Below are 23,430 nucleotides of genomic sequence, written 5' to 3'. Positions count from 1 at the left end.
CTCACTGATTCCCTCAATGGTGAATGCTGGAGAGAGATGACAGACACATGAATGTCATTGTCACCCTACAGTTGTCATTGTCAACCTGCAAAGATGCTTTTGGCTTGTTCACATTCAGATGGAAATTGGTTGTGCACACTCTGGGCCATACGCGCTTAATCTAGGCACACGATGTCTATACACATCCAACTTATATAACGTAAAAGGGACTTTAAGTGTCCTCGTTTTACAGGATACATGTATGTTGCATGTTTGCTAGAAGCCAAAAATATGCACAAACAGAGCTCAAGTCCATGAATGGCTGTGGGGCCAAGTATCAGTGTCTTAATAAGTAAATGCAAATCCACAAGCACCAGACTAATGTCTGCAGAGCGTAGCATGTCCTGAGTCTGGTACCACTATTCTCCTCATTATTCTCGTACGTCACAGTAATGTCAATGAGGGGGTTGACCCCAGCACAGTGTCTCAGAGGGCTCTGATAAGACGTTGGTTTCTCCAGCGAAAGGTCCCCGTCTGTGGGACGTTCTCTGTTGAAGAGGAGCGCTTTCCCATCCCGGCCTTGCTCCATTCTCATGAGTTCGCTCTCAGTGTGAGGGAGCGTGATTCCGATCACCGAGCACCCACCGGTACCCGTCACCTCCTGTGGTTGGTTCAGCCTCCAGGAACCAGCCGCACCGCAGTCGTCGTCGTTCTTGTTAAACTTCACCACCTCCTCGGAATTCTTGGGCGTGACCCACATCTGGGAAGTCACAAACTCAAACTCCGTTCCACCCGTGACGATTTCGGACATAGTGCCGTCCGAATGCGCCCCCTTGACGTAGATGCTGTACACGGGGTGCTGACACATGGGGTCGCGAAAATAGAAGAAATACCCCTCCCAGGTGTAGTTGTTGTGGAAGACCAGGTGACGGATGACGAAGTGGATCTTGCGGACCTCGCAGCGTGTGCTGACCCACTCGCTTCGCAGCGACACCTGGTACTCGGTCCTGGCCGGTAACAGGGGTGGATTGAACTCTTCTGTGTTGTGGATCAGCTGGCAGAAACTACAGTTGGCCTGAAAGGAAAAAAAATGCATCCTTTAGTTCTCCTGCACTCCAACACAAGCTCTTTAATTAATGCAAACAAGGAATTCTGGTGTCTGTTCATCCATAGAGTCAAATTAGCATGAACAGAAAATGTTTTCAAGGAATCTGTCATGAACATTTGAAAACATCAATTTCTGGGACTTCAGTTGATCACGGATGCTCATCATATTGTCTGAAAGTGGATAAAAATAATCATGTTGATAACCTTGTAATCCTACAAAAGCCTGTTTTCTTTTATAAGCACTTGAGAGCCAAGTATGACAGCAATCTGGAAAAACAAACAAGAAAGCCCTGTCTTTAGTAGGGGGTCAGTTGTCACTTGTTAAGTATTTCTTCACTTTTCCACAGGTATGTAAGAGTTTTGAAATCAGCATTCCATTAACTTTCTGTCAACTTCACACCTCAACAGAATTATTGTATAGGCCTTCAGAACAACATTCCACAATCTGAAATTCTTTTCAAGGAGATATTAATTGGACCAAATAGGCTAGCCTTGTACAGTTATAGAAGAGGAATCGGACAGATTTATGCGTCAGGGCCAAACTTGTAAAATGTTTCTCTGTAAAATCTTTCAAATTTTTAAGGTTTGAATATCAGATGGAGCTGGCCAACCCTTGAGGGGTGATCTTTTCACACCAACACAACTCAATCCATGGCCTTCTGTGTACGTGCCACTGTGCGTTTTATTTTCTACAAACCGGCTTCCACCAAAAAAAAGAAAAAATCAATGTCGCTGCCACCTGTGCAGTTTCGGCCCGCGCGCAAGTCCATCGATTTGCCCAGCCTACCTGCAGAGAAACCAACCGCAAATTTCTGGCTTCATAATTAATTGATATGACTATCCGGTTATGAAAATATTGACCAGGGGATAGTTCATGCGCGAATCATGAGCAACGCTAATTGATTTGGAGGAATTATACCTGCATTAGCCCCTCTTTATAAAGTTGTTATGCTGCTTGTCCAGTGTGCAGTCTGGAATTAGCCAGTGTTTGATAGCTGTGTTTACTTTAGTTCAGGCTTTTATAGTAAGATTAGTTCAGGTTTCAATTTTTTTCTCTTCGTTGATAATCCTAGATTCTCTTCAGCTGAGTTTAAAAAACTAGGGGGGGTTCAAAAACCAGGGGGGTAACCCCCGCCCCTGTTCAGTGGCTAAAAGATTTGATGGTACTTGTAAAAAGGAGCCAAAAATAGTAAAATTTGACTCAAAAATGCTAAATTTATTCTTCGAGTTTGAAAGCCAGTGGTCCTATTCAGAGTTTTCTTGAAGAGAAACTTTTCAAAGGAACTTGCCATAAGCTTCCCCCACAAGCCTATAATTGTCTCACAGAGTGGAAAGCTCTACCCACACCTGCATGTGGAACGCCGATCCAAATTTGTCCCTACCTTCCGTCATTAGTACGCCTTAACGCTTACAAAAATATCACACCGACCGATTCAATCAGAATTTGCGTACGCCTGAACTGGAGTCCAAATAAGAAATTGTGGTCACAGAAAAAAAAAATATATAACGTGAGAAGATTATTTTACAGATGAGGGGTAGGGAAGGGAGGCGATGTGATAGCGGGTTTGGGGTGTCTATGTTTGGGCAGCTGTCAAAATTCGGGGGTTTTGTGTTTCCCCTTGCACACTTGATTAGAATCCAATCTCTGGGTGTGTTGGGGACCGTGATGAGAATTATGGACTGTATGCGAGTGAACAGAAGATGGTGTTTTGTGCGCAATTGTGAGCTCCGTGTGTTAGACACACTGCATGTGCATGTTCATCAAGCGCGTATGGCATGTGCATGTTCATCAAGCGCGTATGGCGCACACTTTCTAAAGACAGATTTTATTGTGAATGATGTACATGTATCATTAAACCTAACAACCTGAACAGAAGATGACGTTTTGTGCGCAATTGTGAGAGCTGCATGTGTTAGGCACACTGCATGTGTGTGTTCATCAAGCGTGTATGGCGCACACTTTCTAAAGACACATTTTATTCTGAATGTACGTGTACACGAACCCTTACCACAATGCATTTAATAGGGACCTGCCTAACTCCTTACAGTGTACATGTATCATTAAACCTAACAACTCATTGTCTTTGGTTGCTTGTATCAAACAATGTATACATTTAGTGTTCTGGAATAACATGTTGTACATATCCCGTAAAAAAAACTACAGCGTAAAGTTTCATAAACATGTAGTTAATGTGAATGCATTTTGAAATACTTGTTTTCAACTCTTTTTCAAAATATAGAATTGACTGGGCATTATGAACAAATCTGAATCTAAATAGCTTATATTATCATCACTTCATTGGTAAAGAATAAAGTCAAAGATTCACATCTCAGAATCAGACCTAAGCCTAAAATGTGTCAAATATCCCGATACGTCAAATTATGATATCTGCGGGTATATCGTTTCCAAGCCTATAGCTTAATCTTTTCCGTTGATGGTAATCCATCTGGATATTTGAGTCCCGCCGACTATATCATGCTTCGACCTCGGTTCAAATTCACTCGGCGGATCACTTTCCCCTGCGATGATTGAAACATAACGAGCAGCCTTGTCCCTACATGTTTGTACAGAGTAATCAAAGAACCGTCACTGTGACGGGTGCCGATGAACGCATGCAATGTGCTCATCATGCGTGCGTTGTCGCAGCACATGCAGTGCTTGTACAGCTAATATGAGTAATGCGTAATCTCTATGCAGGCCCGGAGGCCCGTTTTCCGCCGGGTGCAATAAACCAGTTTTTCCCCCATTTCCGCAACTCCACATCAGCGATCAGGCAAATCATTCTGCAGCACCCACTGCTCCGAGCATCTTCTTAAAGGGAGAATCCGACAACAAAATCTCTTGAATGATCAGAAATGCATTACAATTGGGACAGTTTTATTTTTGTCCATTTTTTTCTTTCAGTAAGAGTTTGGTGGTTATTGATTGTAAAAACACCATGAATAATTCAATACTTATCATGATCTAGGCCAAATTTCACGGAGCTGGTAATCAGAAAATATTGCTTATCAAATATACGTGATAAACGAAAAACAGCTTCGGGACAATCAACATGAAAGTCCATGGAAAATAAGAAATGTATTAAAATAAGAAATTTATTTTTGTACATTAAAAAAAAATTATTGGGGGAGCTGATAAGAGTTTGGTTATCGATTATGAAAAACCGTGAATAATATCAGTACTTTTCATCCAGGCTCAATTTGTAGGGGCTGCTGATCAAGAAATATTTCCTGATAAAATTGATGAGCAAATTAATGTGTCTAGTGAAAAATGACTTCAGCCTCTTTTAGAATTTATACTCAAATTAGATTGGTCGTCCAAGTTCCTGTTTTTTTTTTCTCACACATACATAATATTCCACTTAAAATAATGCTGGTACGTAGATACACGTGCAAAGTTGGTTAAATCATGGCGATTGAAAAAATCCAGAGTCTGGCACTGACTCTTCGAGATTTCAAGATGTCTTAATTGACTCTCTTTGGGATGAGGAGTTCACTAAAAGCATTTTGTCCCGTTCCTCGGGCCTCTAAATGAATTAAAGCTTTCTCCGGGACTTGATCAGTGAAAATTGGCTTGAAAAAAGCAGCAGCCTGGTCTGAAACACGTGTCAGTATATTACACCCACGGCCGCTCGGCTTTACTACGGTGATCGATGAAGAAGAAAGGCAGTAGAACTTAATGTTTCCTGCAGAGGAAAAAGTTGTCGTGGACAAAAGAGATAAACAGAGAGGAATTGATGATGGTTTCCCACATGCACTTAAACTAAATGCTCGGAAGCTTGTTCTCTTTTTCTTATGTTGCTCACACATGCTTAGCTTTCCGCACGCATCGTCTCAGAGAGCCCCTGTTCCTCTCCAGGTTGCAATTTCGTGGAGAACCAAGGAAATGTCAGGGACATAATAATCCTCTTCATCCTGAAGTATTGACACTGCTTGATGCTCCCTCCATCTACCCCAACTCCCACACAAAAAAGTCTCTGGTATACAACTTAAAAAACCCTGGAAAACCATTAAAAAAAGGAAAGGATGTAATCTTTCCACCACATACAACAACAGTCTCCGTTGTTGATCTTCACTTTGCCGTCTTGTGTCCATATCGCTGTGTTTTTGATGTCCCCCTCCCAAAAGGCCAGATATTTACCTGGGTTTTTTTCTGCGGAAGATTTCTTGCAGAGTACCAGGTCTCATCCTAGACATCAGGATGAAGATGGATGTTTGTGTAACCCCTCAAGGGTTTTACAGCCAGGCTTTCTCCTTCTTTTTTTCTCTCTTTAAGTCCCTGTCCTATCTTGGGACTGTTCTCCTCTATCTTTCCCAATCTTTTTAATGAAACAAGAGTGGAGGGAATCCATATCCTGTCTTCTTTGTTGATCTTGTTAATCCTCTTAGCAAGTTTGTAATTACTTGAGGGGGATGTTTTGAGGGCATTTTGTTAATTTGAAAAGGATGGGCAGCGTGTTTGGTCTTCAAATATTATTCCACAAACAGTTATTCACACTAGCGGTGTGATAATCATCTTTAAAGCAGTCAGCAGTAGTATATCCTCTTTACAGTGTACTGTAAAAAAACCCAATGGTTTCAGAGCTAGCTGATGGTAGTTGAGCTTCTTTTTTATTGGTCATTGTTTTTTTACTCAATAGGTTTTGTGCATGAGACACCTTTTGTCACTGTTTTATAGGAACTTCTTAAAACTTACCACTTCTAAAAGATTTCTGATGACAGTAATTTAGTTGCATCTGTCACAAGTCCTAACAGATCCATCACAAGTCCTCTCAAGTCCATCACAAGTCCTCACAGGTCCATCACAAGTCCATCACAAGTCCTCACAAGTCCATCAAAAGTCCTCACAGGTCAATCACAAGTCCTCACAAGTCCATCACAAGTCCTGACAAGTCCATCACAAGTCCTCACAGGTCAATCACAAGTCCTCACAAGTCCATCACAAGTCCTGACAAGTCCATCACAAGTCCTCACAGGTCAATCACAAGTCCTCACAGGTCAATCACAAGTCCTCACAGGTCCATCACAAGTCCTCACAAGTCCTCACAAGTCCTCACAAGTCATCCAATCCTAACTTAGTCACAAGCTGTTCGAATGAACTGCGACAAAGGCGTCTCTTTGTCGTGGTTCATCCCCTGTTTCTTGTGACTGGACTTGTGAACTGACTTGTGAATTACTTATGACGAGACCTGTGCTGGTCTTGTGATGAACTGGGCTGGAGCCTGATAATTGATAAGATACTGTCTTACCAATTGCAGTACTCACTGCATCTCAGATTTGAACCGGCCAACCAACCCCTAAAACACCGGTCAAATTGTCAGGAGGATATCTGCACTAGTAAGCAGGAGGTCATGGGTTTGACTCTCACCCAAGAGGACTTTTTAAAAAAGTACAGTGGTGAAGGGCAAAACCTAAACTTCCATGCAGCATGTGATTTTCAGTTATATGCAATACAATCAAGTCCAAAGTTCCAAATCCCATTGTCAAGAGAGGGCAGTATAATTTTTATTTCACAAAGAGTAAAATTTTATCGGAGATAAAGGGCCTCAACAAGACAGATGTAACAATACAATGATGATGTATTCAATTTCTTCCCACAATGAACATTGCTTAAATATTTGCCAGTGGCTGCTCCATTGATAGAGCTGTCTGTCTATTTCAAGACCTAGACCTGTCACATTTCGACCCAAATATGACGATGAGCAAATCTCAGGAATTGATGAACAAAGTCCCCCTATCCATCGTGTCTTGTCAGTTGCCATACCAACCGTTATGCATCACTTTGTCCCGGGCTGTCCCGAGAACAAAAGAACAGGCGGGGCCGGGGCCCAGCCCCCACTGGCACGCCTCTGGACCGAATTACCAGCAACTTTAATTAATTTAGTGGGGAATAATTTTCCTGTTTCATTGGCGCTGACTCGAAGGCATGGTGGCTTTGTATAAGACAGGCTTAAGCTTATGATCAGTAGGGTAGTAACACAATTAGATGCCAACAGAAAAGAGAATGAAAGAAGACACAAATTCTGTATCAAAATGAAAAGCACGATTAATTTTAAAGGTAATATACAACATTTGCTTTTGCTGTAATTTTCAGAAATGGATGGATTTGGGGGTTTGTATTTTATAGCAAATATTGTTATACTGACCAGTTTAAAGTTTGGTGTTCATAGATGCTTGAAAAACCAAGGAAAAAATTGCTGTTCTTGTAGTCTGATTCCCTGACACTACTTCAGACGAAACGGAGCACTTTTATAACAAAATGCAGTTACTAAATTTGGTAAATTGAGGGAAGTAGGCCCATTTGAAAAAAAAGTCAGTTTTTTTCCAACGATGATCAGCCGACCATTGGGAATTGATACCCAAAAAAAATCCACTTTTGACAGCACACCAGGTCATTTGTGATGAATTCACAGGATGCTGGAGACTTTTGTTTATTCACAGTCAAGTAAGGCATTTCATAATACTGGTAAATGATATTTTTTGGGTTTTTTTATGTTTGCAAATGTTGTATTTACAAACCTATTTATAAGCTGTCACATGCAGAGCATCAAATTCTCTCACTAAATTTGAATGCACTCATCGTAGTGAAAAATGTGACTGAGCACAAGTCTAATTTATTCCTGACAAATTTGGAAGAAGAATTTGCTAAACATGTTACATGTAATGAATTTGCTAAAAAAAATACATGTAGCAGAATGATTGTGCTGTGAATTTTGTTTTTAAGTCTCTTTAGAATGGACGAAGGTTCTTGGGGCAGAAGATGTGCACTGATTGTGTAATTAAGATTTGGCTCTGATTTAAGGATCTGTTAGACTTTTCATCACTTTTTTTCCCGACGGGAACGTTACATATTTACTGCATTCAGCTTTTTTTTGTAAGGGTTTATCATTGCTTCTTGTAGGATCTTCAGTACAGACTCTCATACAACAAGGCAATGGTCTTATGTTTCACAATTCTTCATCTGTTACTCTCTCCTAAAAGAAGAGGAAAAAAACAGTGTTTCAGTTCTTCTAAGTTTTACAATAATATTGCCTCTGGCTTCTGTAATATTGACCAAACAATTCAGGACAACCGATTGTCCATCAAAGTTCCCTGTAGGGCAAATATTAGTGAAGTCTTAAGCAACATTTCACCATTTCAGGTAAATACAAATTTGTCACAAGCCAGTTTTGTTGTTTTCACTTTTGTGTGATTCCAAAGGAATAAAAACACATCTTTCAAACCTTCTAGATAGCCCAGTGGCTGTTCAATTGTGGAAACTCCATCAGTGATTTGACCTTTTTTTTCAGAGGTTACACGACCCTAGGGGTCTCTAAACCTCAGGGTAATCCCTGCAATTTTTTAAGTCCATATTTTTTAAGTAACGGCTGGGTTTTTTTTGTGGGTGCAGCAGCCACAAAGGGCCCAGAAGTCATCCCGGGCTACAAGACTGATCATTAAGGGACAACAAAAGGTATTTGATGCAATAAAGCTGGCAATCGCGCCCGCTGCAACGTGGTCCCGGTAATCAGCTCAACCTGACTCACTTGCCAAAGCCACCTTGGGCAACAACTCCAGCGCGCAAGCCGGGCCACGGGCCTTGTATAAACCCAACCAGCCTCCTAATAAATTGGCGGTATTGTTCGCTTCTAAAAAGAAGGATTTTAGCATTAGCAGTGACAGAAAGGTTGAGATTGAGTAGCGTTGCCTTGTGGTGTCAGACGGTTTCTTGCAATTGGTGTAAATACATCATTATGATCACTTCTAGTCAGTTTTATTTCTATAGATACAGTTATTTTTTATTGACGTATGAAAGGGCAAAAGAAATATGATTTTTAAGTTCCTTTCTTGTGAAATTTTTTAATGGCATTTGAAAAAAAAATCGGATACATGTAATTTAGGAAATCATATCCTTTCATTCTATTTTGGCAAGCCATTAAGAATTTTTAAGTCACCAAATTCATTTACACTAGTCTACACAGGTTATGGAGCTGGACAGTAGGTGGACACTACTGTCATACACATTGTTGTTTTTTATTCATTAAATATGGCTTGTCCCAAAAATAATGTCAAATGTTGTACGAATACTAATTTGACATTAATTATGTGGAAAACTCCAGCCTTTTGTCAGGAGAATCCACATAGGAGGTAAATTATCGTCATATTGTATTAAAGATTTTGATATTTACTTTTAATAAAAGCAGGACTGCAGGAGACAATGAACCAGCTAGAAAAAATGTTGTGAATAATTCATGTGTGTACATAAATATCATCAGCGAGAGCCCAAACAAAATTTATTATTAAAGTTGCCAAATGCTGGCATATTTTCAACCTCCCCCCCCCCCCAAACTACCCCTTGGGAGAGGTCTCAGGCAGCTTTTCATGGTCCAGTGGCGCAGCATTATGGCCTGGTATAATCTGGGGCTTTTTGGAATTAATTGACAGGGGCTTGGGCCTCTGAGGTAGGGATTTTGTTGGAAGGCAGAGAGGAGAATGACTTCAGCTAATTGGCAATGTCAAGTCAGGTCACTGGGAGTGTACTGCTGTGATTTTGGGGGTGGGGTATGCCTATGTGCATTTCTGGGAATACCTATATTTTCTGGAGTTCAGATTATATTCTCTTCCCCCTGGAATTTTCCTCCCTTCTTTTTGGAGGATGGGGAGTGGGGGTATATAGGCTTACATTTCTTGGTAATTTATATATTTATGCTGGATCAACAATTTTGGGATAACTTTTCTGGAGTTCAGGTTTCAGACTTGAGGTTTTGGGTGATCAGGTTTTCTTCCCATCCTGACATGCTGAGTCCCTTCTTTTTTGGGGATGGGCAGGAGAGGATTTGGCCCCCTCCCATTCAGCAGCTGGATAATGTTATGAAAATAGTAAAATGGGGCCAAAAATAATAATTGGAATGCTAAAGTTCCTAGTAAATTTTATTCTCAAACTGACTTAGAATACAGGATAAAGCATAGTAGATTTTCAAAATTTGCCCCCTTCATATAAACGTCCACCCGGCCCTCCCCATTTTTCCCCCTATAACAATATTGGGTATTAAACTAGTCACTCTAGCATCCAGCTATCTGGGGACCTATTGACTGACTTTTCTGGAACATAGTCCATTTTATGGAAGTTGGGAATCCTATCCTGCACTGTTGAATGTTCAGAGCCCCTATTGTTTGCGATGAGTCATGTGGGTTAATGTGACAGAAACCTAAGAATTCATTGTTTGGAAGAATCACCAAAAATTGAAAGCGCCAATGGTTTCGACCCATCTTTACCGAATCGATTCCATCAGTGCGACATTGTTGATGGACACTTAAATAGTTTTCCTTCAAAACATTGATCTATTTGTTCAAAAAATTCCCCTCGGGTACGGTAAGGTTACGGAAAATAAGAAAAACCGGGATCTTTTTTTCCAGAAATGCTCCATTTTGCTGTCCCGTTAGAAAAAGCTTAAGTTACCTCGGTGGTAGCAATTGAATCACAGACCTCTATCGATCTGAACTTTCTTTCAAGCAGCAGAAACCTGATAGTGAACCCTGGTCCCTGCTCAGTCTGAATCGGAGGAGGCGGCAAAAGTTGTATCGGTTGGAGTTCCGGGATGCTTTTATTAGCACGTTAATTGAGAAGTGACAAGGAATTCTTGATGATGATAAAATAGGGGAATCTGATCCACGCCTTGATTTGGTTTCAAGATAGAAAGCGGACATGCTAACAGTGCTCCCCAAGTCCCCAGTCTATTTTGTTCTTTCTAAAAAGCGATACGCGCCAACAAAAAAAAAAGGCAGCGTGAAAAGGTTAACTCGATATACTCCGTTCGCTGGAGTCACTCAATCGAACGTTGCGATTTTGATTGTCTGCGACACAGAAAGTCATTCCGTTCCTGGAACGGCAGAGCTACCCTGTGATGTAACCAGACAGCCCCAGACAACCTTGTTAACTGCTCGGTTAACACTTAATGGGCGGCCTGGCTTGTCGGGGGAAGTCTGCAGTGACCGTACACTCCATTTTATTTTTAGTCAGCCGCATGGACACTACTCTGTATACTACTCTAGTCCTCCCTATAGCACTTGGTAATCACAGTATACAATTAAGCTATTGCCAAGCTGCGATTTTGGACACATTTTGATCGAATCATAATGGGAAGATAGGGGGCCTAAGTTGTTGTTTTTATTTACTTGGGATTGGGAATGGGATTACAGTTGATGCTCTACAGGCAATGCAGAATTGAGGTTAATATGCCAAGCAGGGGGCTTAAGAATATCAACTTCAAGTGCTCTTGTTGTTTTCACAAAGGAAAACTTGACTGGAAGTCAGTTTGGAACAGGATTTCAGTAAATGTTTTCATTAGGAGGTCATAATTTCAGTCAAGCTCATTTGAATGTTTTTGATTCAACCTACATGTAGGCTTATAATTCCCTTTTTACTCAGGGAATAAATGTGTGCTTGGGAGGTGTTAAACACTGTGTTTAAGGCTGGTTGGAGTCTGGAATGCTGATAATCACCCAAGGCGAAGCTGAGGGTAATTATCACCATTCCCATTCATAAATACCTTTTTGGTCCAAAAATGGAAATTGGCGCACGTCACGCGTGCTGCGCGATGACGCGCAGATGCAGCTGTAGTGAGTGCGTTGTGAATTTAGGACCATGAAATACTGACTCACTGGTAGTATTGCGCATGCCTACGTGAGGATTGTGAACATTCAACCAATAAAACGGTAAAAGGCACTGCATTTCATAGGAGTCCAAATTTCATGTGACACTGGAAAAGTGTTTAGGACCAGCCAGCTGGGTAAACTGTCTTAGGTATTTATGAATTAATTATAATGTGAACTGTATTGTTTCAGTAGGTGACAAGTAGTCTTAAAAGAGTTTCACAATCTTCTTGGAAAGGTTTTCTTGGCTCAGTGCATACAGTGGCTCTCTGTCTTACTTTTCATCACTACTTTCCCTCAAGCGTGCCTAAATTTTGACATAGGTGAAAAGGGCACAGGGCAATTAGTTTCCATTCTCATTCAGTCATCAATCGACTGCCTCTACTGAGGGCTATTTTTATACTAGAAACTTAATTTCAGCACTTGTAAATAAGTGCACTCTTGCCTTCATAGTTGATTTGGCTTAGTTCTCATTCATAAAAACACACAGATGGGCACACAGTGCCTTCTTCACTTCCTGCAACACAGCATTTGGATAATTTGCTATTAACTTTCAGTTTGAAATTGTGCAATTTGTACTTTTTTTGGTCGTTATTATATGATTGTTTTAAGTTCAAAGCAAATTTGTATCTTTGGTTTTCATTGTTTTTTCAATAGTTTAAATTGTATGCATTACATGTATGTCAATCGTTTCCTTGAATTGTTTGAGTAAGAGCCCTGTTGTCTCTTGAAATCTTTCATTTGTCTTTATTCTGATTATAGCCTTCATATTCCAACCAACCAACAAAGACCAGCTTCCTGTAATTCTGAGTCACCCAGACAATAAAACAGCCCAAATTACAAAACTGGACCCTCATAAATAAAACCCCCAATAAAAAAAATAGAAGAGAACCAGTGGTAGCTAGAGAACAATCGTAATTACATTGGAGAAGGCACATGAGTCATCTGTAATGAGTTAGTGTGGGCCTCACCCGCTCCACTGGTTCCACACACTGCCCGTTACCCACGCTCGCCAAATTACTCACGGATAATATTTTCAATCTTAATTTCACAAGGGTCCCGTCTTTGAACAACAATGCACCGTACGCAAGATCTGCACTGAAGTAGCCACACAAGACTAGTTCTGTGTAATGAGAACTTAATTGGGTTTTTGTTATTACGGTCTGTTTGACAGTTAATGAGACTAATTAGTGCTGCCTGCTTGTTCCATCTGTACTCTATCAACATGTGTCTCTGCTTTTATGATTGATAGTAACACGGACCTACTCCACGCTGAATGTATAATGAAAAGCTGATGAGTTTTGTGCTTAATCTTTCCTGCGCCGGCGCTATCTACGACTCGTAATCACTGTTAGCCGTCAATCCCATTTCCAGCTGTCATCTGCAGTGGAAGATTTGTCGCTACTAATTATAACCACATCACACTTGTGGGATGCAGTATATGATTGGATACAAGTAATATAAGCACTGGTGTTATTGATAGTGTCATCTGGTATTAGCTTGTATTTAGGGGAAAAAAGATTTTGTGTGGTGCTTTTATTGATTTTTGTCCTTTTCATCAGAAAGCAGTGTGAGATATAGGCCCTATAACATAAAAACTGATGAAATTTCAGTGGTGGAACTGCATAAAAAGGCAGGGTTTTTTTTTCCAATGATGGTCGGCCGACCATCGTTGGAAATTGATACAAAAATGATACTTTCACTAAAAATGACAGCACACCAGGTGCCATGATTTCACAGGATGCTTGAGACAATTATGCACTTACAGTCAAGTGAGGTATTTCATAGTAATTTTGGTTGCTTGTTTTTTTATGTTTGCAAATGTCGTATATTACCTTTAACCCTAAAAGGGCCGGGGGGGGCGGAATCCGCCCCCCCCCCTCAACATTTTCCGTGATAGCCTCTAAAAAAATTTTTTTCACGACCCGAGCTGTTATGACTTTTTAGCCTCGAGCTTTGCGCATCTTTTGATACCAAAAACATAAAAATCGGACCACGGGTTGCCGCGTAGCGAAAAATTTTCCGGCGCTACGCGCCGGGAAACTGAATTTTTGCATATACGTCCTGTACACAGAGCAGAATTGCCATTCGTACATACAGTGACATATGAATAATTAATTAGCCATAATTCCAAAACCCTTTGACCTATAGTCATGAAATTTCTTGGGTATGTTTAGGAAGAGTTGCTCTATGCATGTGTTGAGTTTCAAAATTTTTCGACACTCGATGGCCGAGATCTTAGGGGGGGGCGGAATCCGCCCCCCCCCCCGGCTGAGAGATGGTCAAAATAACCCGGCCCCTTTAGGGTTAAGCAAACAATCAAAGGTTTGCCATTTGCATGATGCACTTCAAGAAAGGAAATATCAGGTTTTTGTCGGACCTGAAGAGCCAGTGTCTTGTTCTCTGACTGACTGAGTCACCGACTGACTAGCTGACTTAGTCACTGAGTATACATGATGTCCTCAACTCAGACTTTCGAATCAAACTTGACTGGACAAGCCTAATCTTGTTTTTCAGTAATATGTAATACTTTGGTCAGAATTGTGAAGTAAATTGCATTCTGTAAAATTGTTCATTTCTTTGTCCCTTCAGTGCAGTAAGATTTGTCTTCCTTTGGGAGGCATCTTTCTCCCTCCATAAATGACAAGAGGACACGCCCCTTCAGAGGTCCCTCATCTCAAAGAATTGGACTCATCATCAGTTTCATCACCAGATGACAAAGCATAACACAATGAGACATCCTCATCACCCACGACCTTATAACCAGACACACTAACCCGGACCAGCCCCGCATGAGAGCCAAACCCTCAGGCAAGTTATTCATCTAATATTCACCCTCAGTAATTCTTTATCCATTTAGCATCTCTCGCTCACTCGATGGAGCGTTTTGAAATGCCCATTGAGTTAATGCCGTCGAGTGCCTGCCCATTGACTGCGGAGCGCTTGGACAATGAGACGTGGAGGTCTTTGTGTCAACAGAGGCCGGGTCCTTTGTTAATGGCGGACCTCGGGCGAAATCGTCGAAAGGAGAGAAAACAAAATCTTTTATTTAGTTCTCAGCAGAGAGATGTAAAAGTCTATGGGGATTCTAGAAGCTGACGATGTTGGACGTGTTGTTCTGCTCAGCATCCCAGATTGGGAGACAATGGCTGAAATGACGGTTGGATTTCACGGGCATTGTATCCAATCGTTCTATCTGATTACAGCTGCGCTATTGCGTTACACAGATGTCAAGTTTCAGCCCGTGCCAAGACTTAAAGTGCTTTGAACTGTGTTGAATGTACGGTATTGTCAAAAAAAATTCTCTCTTTGATTTGGGGTTTTTAGAGGAAAAAAATAAAGAGATTAAAATAAATGGTTTGTTGACATTTTCGGGGGTGGAGTGAAGAACCTAGTATGGCTCTATGCATGGAGAAATGTTAGTTTTGGATAATTCCTTTGATTAATATTTTTTGTTCTGAAAGAAAGGTGCATGGCATGAGCACCACTTCAGTAGTTCGTGCACACATATACTGACTGAAAGAAAGCTGTTTCACAACCCTTAAATCAAACATACACATGTGCCTAGATTGTGGTATACATTCAAAATGATAGTCTGTCGCCCTCCAAACATGCTAAAAAACTATGTGAAAAAAGGTGCTTCTGTTGCAAAAGAAACGCATCTCACAATGAAGAAATGGAATCCCCAGCCCTCACTTTACAGTAAAGTTGACAAGTTTTACACGGGAGGGTCTGGGCCCAATTTCATGGCTCTGCTAACCACAGAATGCCGCGCTTACTATCACCATTCTGTGCTAACCGCGCAAGCAGAAAAATTCTGTGCTAACCCTGTAAGCACACAATCCTAAGTTATGGGATGTATGCATGCGCATAAGCCAAAATTCCTCGCTAATGTGTGAAATATGCTTACCGTAAGCATGGAATGTTCTGCTATAGTAAGCAAGGATTTTTCGCTAACTGTAATCAGAGCCAAGAAATTGGGCCCATATTGCACACAAAGCCCATAGAAGATAGAGCTAGGCATCTATGCATAGACCGTCATTGGTTGGAAGAGGATCCCCACAAGTGGAAAACAAAATGGTAACATGAACTCAATTAGGTGTTAAAACTTAATTAAAATTTTCCTTCCTCTAATGAATGACCATAGCATGGAATGACTAATAATGTATGTGAGACAGGTGCACCAGTCTGTTATAGAACCGAGGCGAGCAGCTTATTAGTTAAACAACCTCAGCTCGCATTAGTTTTAATTCAGTGCACAAATACATGGGAGTTGTGCCGAACATTGCCATGTACCGGTACCAGAGGTGTCTTAATTAATGGTGTAGCTGTAGAGTACCCATGAGCATTTACTCTTTTGCCATCCATGTGAAATTAGAGAACTACTAGACAAGGGTTTATCCAAAGAGTAAATCAGCAATACACCGCATCATTTGCAGGGGACTTAATGCTCCCTTAATTTCTAGGTTTGGCTCCTCTAGTTGCTCCTAACAATTTAGTTGCAATTTCGCAGATGTCTATTGTGCTCTTGGATGCAGAAAGAAATAGAAGTTAAAGTCCAAATATCAAATATGATTAAATATACCGGTACAGGTAAGAATACCACAAATTCCGCAATTTTGAGTGACAATGGGCGATTCCAGAATTAGGGCCCAGGAACCCTGCAGCTCATAAACATTCACGCCAATAGCTGCATTATATCAGATGTGTTTGTATTTGACTGGTTGCCATTGTCTGAAACACCTGTATCAACATGGGAAAAGTCATCCCCTGCTAACCATAACATTGGCATTGTGATCGGAATCCCACATGGTGCGCCTGTAACTTCTCAATACCAGAAAAGCTGACTTCCAGCGAGATTTAGAGCTGAGATCAACGATGATCCTGATATGGCTAATGTTAAGGTTGATTTCACAGGTTTTTTCCGGGGCTGGATATGAAAAGTTATACAGAGATACGGAAATCGCCAAATCTGTTCCTAAGGTCCCAAAGTGGTCCTGAAACTTGGGGAGGTCAGGTTCAAATGGGATTAACTTACTTCTATCAATGCCAACTTAATCCTTCAAAGAATTCTGAAATTATTCTCCTGTTATTTGACCCAGAAAAAAACCCAAGATTATTTAATATGCTGCATAACTCATATTCCACAGTAAGGTGTTTTCTATATAACTAAGACAAAAGGTCCAATTCCCAATGAAAATATATGTCAGTGATGTAGTGCCTTGATGCTGGGCCTTGGCCTTAAGGCTGCCTTAAGGCTGGATTTTAGGGCCTTGGCCTTGGCCTCGAGGCTTGAGGGCAAAAGCCTTGGCCTTGGCCTTGGCCTTGAGGGTTCAGGGCCTTGCAATTTTGAGTCAAGGCTCTTCAAGGCCCATAGATTTTTGCATTTTCCAGATAAATCTGTTCGAAATTTTGCTGTTACCATTTTAATCGTATTACCATGGAGGAGGGAAGCACACTATAGATTTGTGTGTTGGGCACACGTCCACTTTTGTAGCATCACATTTTGTTACCATTGTAGTAGATTTGCTGCAAAAATATTCCGTACACTTGTGGGGCTAATGAGATGATCACTTTAATTGCATATAACTATGGAATAGAGCTGATTGGTTGTATTTGTCTCCCTGATAAGTGCTAAAGATTTGCATGTATCAGCTTTAGACAATGCTGATATTTCTGACCATGTTGGGCCAGCAAATAAAAATTTCCCAAATCAGTTTCTTGGACCCCCCTTTTGTTACACTTGGGTCACTCATGTGACTATAAATAGTTCTATATCAGTGGTCATTTCATAAAACAGGGCCTTGGCCTTGGCCTTGGCCTTGAGGGTTAAGCCTTGGCCTTGGCCTCGAGGCTTGAGGGTCAAAGCCTTGGCCTTGGCCTTGGCCTTGAGGGTCAAAGCCTTGGCCTTGGCCTTGGCCTTGAGGGTCAAAGCCTTTGCTCCAACACTGATATATGTACCTTCCATCCTCTGCCCAGTCCATGATAATCAGTTCCATTGCTGTTAGCCTACAGTCTGATACACATCTACTCAGATGAGAAAACAACATAATACAAAACAGAAAGAGAACCAAAGTGTCTGCTTCCTCCGCATGTGGACGAATCCACAACTAACTCCTTCTTTACATATTTACCTGATATTTTCGCAGTGGAGGCTGGTATGCCCTCGGCCTGTAATACATCCTCTGCTTCCTATCCGTGTGGATGTCTCCAAGAAAGAGCTCCTCCCAAGAGACGAACTTGGCGATCCCCGTATTGAACTCCGAGTGGAACTCCTGTCTCACAATCTGAAGTTCGTGCATGGCGAAGTCCATGGCTTCCGTGCACTCCGTGAAGGTGCTTTCCTGCTCCCAGTCCACAATGACGTAGCGCTGGTAGAGCTCCAAGACATCATTGCTAGAACTGAAGAAGCCTGGGCAGGTCCTGTTGACCTGGCTCCGCAAAGTCCTCCCGAAGGTCTCGTCGTAGACGACCATGGTTACCTTGGAGACGTGGTACTCTGCCTCCGTGGCCCCGCTGACGACCCAGGACTGTTGGCCAAGGGCGATGGTGCCGCGGATCTTGAGGGAGTAGGCGGGATGGCGGCACTGGTCGTCTGTGTAGAAGAACTGATGCAGGCTGAAACTGGAGTCTGAGTGGAACTTGTACCGGCGTAGGATAAACTCTGGACCGGGACGTACCTCACATCTGTCAAAGGAAAATAAGAAGGGATAAATAAGATACAATCTTGTATCTTATCTTGTAGACCAAATGTCAAATCTGATAATTCAGCAAACTTATCCTAATAAAGGTGCGGGTAGTGTTGCATTCAGCAGATGAAGATATTCATTTCCAGGCAACTTTCCATCAGTTGCTCTGTGTTACCATTCAGTATACGCCATGACCAAGAACCATTCAGGCTCAAAGAAACAACTGGAAACTTGATAAGGCAATCTAATAAGCGGTTCCTAGATATCTCTGCCCACCTACTGAAAGATTTACTCCACAAGAATCTCTCTCTCTATTACTGTTGATATCCAACCATCAATCGGCCCTTCTCCATGCACCGCCCCTTTCGGTTATCAACCCAATACATACATAATACAACATGAATTTCGATCATCTGTATTTTGTTTTCTACGGGAAGGGTATCGCTGTAATAATAAATCAATAAAATGCACACACACAAAAACAATTGCCAGTGGAGTTGAAGAGTTCTCGTCATCATCAACAACCCACTGCCCTGCAGAAATGCAGCACAGTCGTCATCACATGATGGAAACCAACAATACAAATTACCTCCAATATTGGATATCACTGGATGATATATGCAAATGCTATCATTGAGAGGACAACTCAATAAAACAATACTGGTTTGGGCGCAGAGTACAAAATATGCAAGCACCTCTGCAGGGTGGAACAAAATTACAACTGTATACGCCAAGGGCCACTCCTCCACCCCTCCCCCTCCCCATCCCCTCTTGGTAAGCCTGGAGTGACATCATAGTGGCACCTGATCCATGCCAGCCATTTTGGAAGGAGTGTAACGGTTAAAATTCACCGGAGACCCCCGAGGAAATCTTGTAAAAATATCCAGTTCGCGACCTCGGAGTTGTAAGCAGACTTGGGTTACAAATTGAATCACCGTGCCGTCAGGTTCTATCTGATCGCTGCGGCGTCGCTGAGAAAAGACGCTCGGGAAAAAGAAATTTTGGGTTGAGAGTTGCTGTGTTGTGCATGTGCTGGCTGTATCTTGGTGGGAAAAGATCATCGAATGGTGGTATACTGGCCAGTTATATGTATGGTATTTGAAACCGTGATTCAGGTTCATTGAGGAAATATGATCGGTTCTCAAAGTGGACTTGATTGGTTGTCGTATCTGGGGGAAATGGTCTCAAAATGTGCACAGCATTGTCCTACGCTGATTAGAGAAAGAAAAATAAAAGTTTGTACATTTGTCTTTTTTCATATGAGTGGACATTTAAGTCATAATTTGATTCAAAAAAAAAGTTGTGTTTCATGTACGTTGAGCTAAATTCCTCGACCCAAAGATACATTATATTCAATGATTCACCAAAAATGATGTAGTTTGTATTTTATTTGACCGAAGAGAAGTGTAAATATCGCATTTGAAGGAACAGTTTTCTCTTGAACATTCCGAGGCTAAACATGAAAATAAGCCTTTGGGAATTATCACTTATTACTCTTAACCCGAACTCTATCCAGGACGCGCGCCGCCCGCGAGGAGCACCAGGTGTGAAACGATGTCGAGGTGGGACGCACAGATAGAAAAGAGAGGGAATGTTTTGGCGCGAGGAACGAAGTCCTCTTTCGGTTTGCGTAAGTGATCCGTCTACTCAACGCCAAATCCGCGGAGAGCTAGAGGAGAGCGGTTAGGCGGAACAGTTTGGAGAACTTGTTGGAACGTTATACCGTCAATCATCGGTTGAAGCTGGCGATTGAGCGGATCTGCCGGTACGGACGGAGGGGAAAGGATTGAACATGTGTTGATACACTCCACATTTTAGTTTGGGATTAGGGATGGGAGAGTTTCTTGCGAGAGATACTTATTTGGTAACAAGTTGGCTGTAGTTATTGAAAAAATTCTACTCTAGTGACGTCGGTGGCCAGAGAGGCCTGCATGGAACAAATCAAAACTCTTATTTTGATGTCTTTTGTTGAGCTTCGAGTGCAGAGAAATTGGTAATTTAGAAATTTGGAAGTGAGAAGATGTGTAGGCTAAATGGAACATGAGTAACGTTTTGTGTGCATTGGTCTTGAAGTACATGTATTGACTATTTGTGTAACTTGGTATAAAAGCAGCGCCAAACAATCAGCAATCTGCGTACATGTCCCGTTAACTGCCTTCTGAAGCAACATTAGACGAAAACCAATGTATTACTTCATTGACATAATTGATCGCTCCATCTTCGATGCTATATATTCTCGTCATCCTAACAAGTAACATAACGTCTGGGCGTAGTCAGTATTTGTTCATCTCAGACTCAAACCAATAAAAGTATCTACCCGTCTCTCTCAGTGAATTGAGGCCAAGGTTCCGTCGGTTCATTGTCAAGTTTCCTCCCAAGCCAAAACTCCACACATCCACCACACGATCGGTCTCTCAGCATGGTCTTGTCCCGGACTCGTGTCCCGCTGTGCTGCTCAAAGGACGCCCCATTCGCCAGATGTCGCCAGCCATTACATACACCATTATTACCAAACGCTCTCGGACCCAGGTGGGGGCTTTCCAGAACCGCTTCACTTATTAACTATGGCTGGGTGTTAAAATTGGTAATGGACTTTTTTTCTTTCAGTTATAGGCGTGTGATTGTGTGCAGGAGAAGATATGTTGTTGACACTGCGCTTCGGAAGAAAAAGTTGACGCCCTGCCGCGCTTGCATCTTATGCCCTGTAGTTGCTTATTAGAGTCCATTGGTTTTATGATTGCTACATCTGAGATTGAGTTAACCCTAGGGTTGGGGTTGAGAATTAGATTTGAAGCAAAGGTCGTGTTCCCAGACGCTTAACACTGCGTGTCCTGATGTGCATCACTGAGTCTGGTTCTGATCTGTGTGACCCCGTACTGGGGTCATCTATTCTAAGGAGCCTGAGATTCCATCAGATAAACTGCAGTGAACTTTCCACAGCAGTTTTATGGAATAGTTCAGTTAGTAAACAAAATCATTTTCCTGACAGGGTTGAAAATAAAGAAAGCTTACCCAAATCCATAACATAAATTGAGTGTGCTTTGAATAATCTTCCTACCTGGAGTATAAACGGTTAAAAAAACAGTTTCTATTATAGAAGACGTCTGATTTTAGTTATTGGTAGTTTCTCGAACCACGAAAAATCGTGTCATTGGGGCTAAAGTCAAAGTTGAAAAGCAAATTCTTTCATCATGGAAAAAGTGTTCGGGTACTTCTACTGTGTATGTAATGAAGCATGCGTTTTGCTGGATGGATTATGTCCAATTTGCCGTAAACTATTCTTCAGTATGTGAGTGTCTGAAATGGTTCATTGCCATTACACAGTCAAGTGTCAACAACTCCAAATATTGCGCCGTATATCCGTCGTCGCGCCTGCACCGACTCGCCATGCCAAATAAATCTGTATGTCAGCGAGTTCCTCTCTGTCGGTAGAGAGCAATAGAGGGGTTACATTAATTGAAAAATATTTTCCCACCATATGTGTTTTCGTCTCGTGTACTTAAAGGAGCCCTGCGTCCTTGTGTGATATCGCATTCGATCCTGTGGCATTTTTGTGTGGGATGGTATTGAAACAAAGCCAGTTTGGTGTTAGACTAGAGATGTAATATATTTGGGAGTTATTACTCAAATATACATATCTGTGTTTTGGATATAAGACTAAACAGGGTTCAGTAAAGGCAGAGTGAAATTTAAAAAACAAATTAAATCTTAAACATTGTAATGCGTTCCTTCGTGTTGTGATCGGTGTGTAATGTTTAACGAAAATCATAATGATAAATGGTGTGATATAAAACTGATATGGGTTAACCTTTTGTTGGGTCAATGACACAAAGTGAAATCTAAACACTTGAAGTAAATCAGAAATGAGCGAGTATGGCACGATGACGTCATGGCTATATGGTAGATGTTTGTTGGGTAATATCCCTTTTGTTTCACGCGTTCCTCGTATGCAATTATAATATTCATTCACACTATATATCCTCACCGAGTATAATCCTATTTCGCGCAGTCTTAATTAATTACTACCATACCACGACCTTATACCACACCTTTATATTGCCCGGTGTTGGTATAGGCCTATACCAGCGTTGGTCCTACCCGCCACAAGGCATTTAACACGGATGAGACCGCAGCGAGTACCGGTCTCTGTGATGTACTCAGTGACTCATCATTCTGGTCACACTTTCCTCACCTATTAACTTCGACGAACGGCCCCAGACTGCACTTTAGTTAAAATAACGTAAAATAGTGCCCGGTCTCTGTAGGTCAGTAGTTGTAATGTATATACATGTAATGTATATACATGTACGTTGAGTTGCCAATAATGTTGTTCAGTTTGATTCCCCTGTCACAACACATAGGAGTCAGGGATTTGTACTTAAAGGGGTTATCTTGTCGTAGCTTCTCTTCTCAGAAAAGAGCCCTCTTGTGGTATCATTTTGTATCTAGGCCTATGCGTGGGGATCGTCACTTATGAAGAATGCCAGTGACACGGGTGAACATGCCGTGTCTGTTGGTATGGAGTTTCACTCGCAAGTTCATCGTTAAACCTATAAGAGACTCACTTTCAACTTGTTGATAAGGATATTTGGAAAGATTCGTACATTTGGTAGGGTTCTCTGTATACGCCGATGACTTCTAATACGTCATCAATGGCGTAAAGTTATGTGTCACTTCTGTTGCGAAACTGATGCCGGCCTTGTCTTCCATTTGGTGGATGCTTTCAAGTGGTGGGTGAATGGTTTTATTATGCTTAAGTCATACAAGACATGCGAGCAATCTTTAAGTTTACGGCTGCCGTGCAAGTGTCCAAGAGAAAGCTTTGTTCACACGGTTATATTGCTTGTTGTATCTGGACTCCATCGCCTGCCTATAAACCTCGCCATGGATTTATTAAATCAATTCCATCTCAGCGTGATCTCTCCGTTCTGGCCCCACGATCCATCCCCGCACACCGATACAGTAACAAATTGGTAACATGATGGACTCCTGTACCGGGGCACCGTGCCGGGCCCGGAATGGG

At 41.7% G+C, this 23,430-nt stretch overlaps 1 protein-coding gene and 1 long non-coding RNA gene across 3 annotated transcripts in view; one reads left to right on the top strand and one right to left on the bottom strand.

Moving 5' to 3' along the window:
- Positions 1 to 14,519, top strand: part of LOC119737351 — a 36,388-nt gene extending 21,869 nt beyond the window's left edge. For both annotated transcript variants that reach the window (XR_005272369.1, XR_005272368.1), the window contains one exon: positions 14,311 to 14,519. This is a non-coding gene — a long non-coding RNA (uncharacterized LOC119737351). The remainder of the gene's footprint in view (positions 1 to 14,310) is intronic.
- Positions 247 to 23,430, bottom strand: part of LOC119737350 (protein APCDD1-like) — a 43,319-nt gene continuing 20,135 nt past the window's right edge. The window contains exons 3-4 of the mRNA XM_038211642.1: positions 17,853 to 18,405; positions 247 to 1,054 (exon numbers count right to left, since the gene is read on the bottom strand). Coding sequence (XP_038067570.1) covers positions 317 to 1,054; positions 17,853 to 18,405 — 1,291 coding nt within the window. The 3' untranslated portion in view covers positions 247 to 316. The remainder of the gene's footprint in view (positions 1,055 to 17,852; positions 18,406 to 23,430) is intronic.

Source organism: Patiria miniata, unplaced genomic scaffold (genome assembly GCF_015706575.1).
Source record: "Patiria miniata isolate m_02_andy unplaced genomic scaffold, ASM1570657v1 HiC_scaffold_3, whole genome shotgun sequence".
Taxonomy (NCBI): Eukaryota; Metazoa; Echinodermata; class Asteroidea; order Valvatida; family Asterinidae; genus Patiria; species Patiria miniata.
The sequence above is the reverse complement of the archived record's forward strand: the minus strand, read 5'-3'. Positions and strand labels throughout refer to the sequence as shown.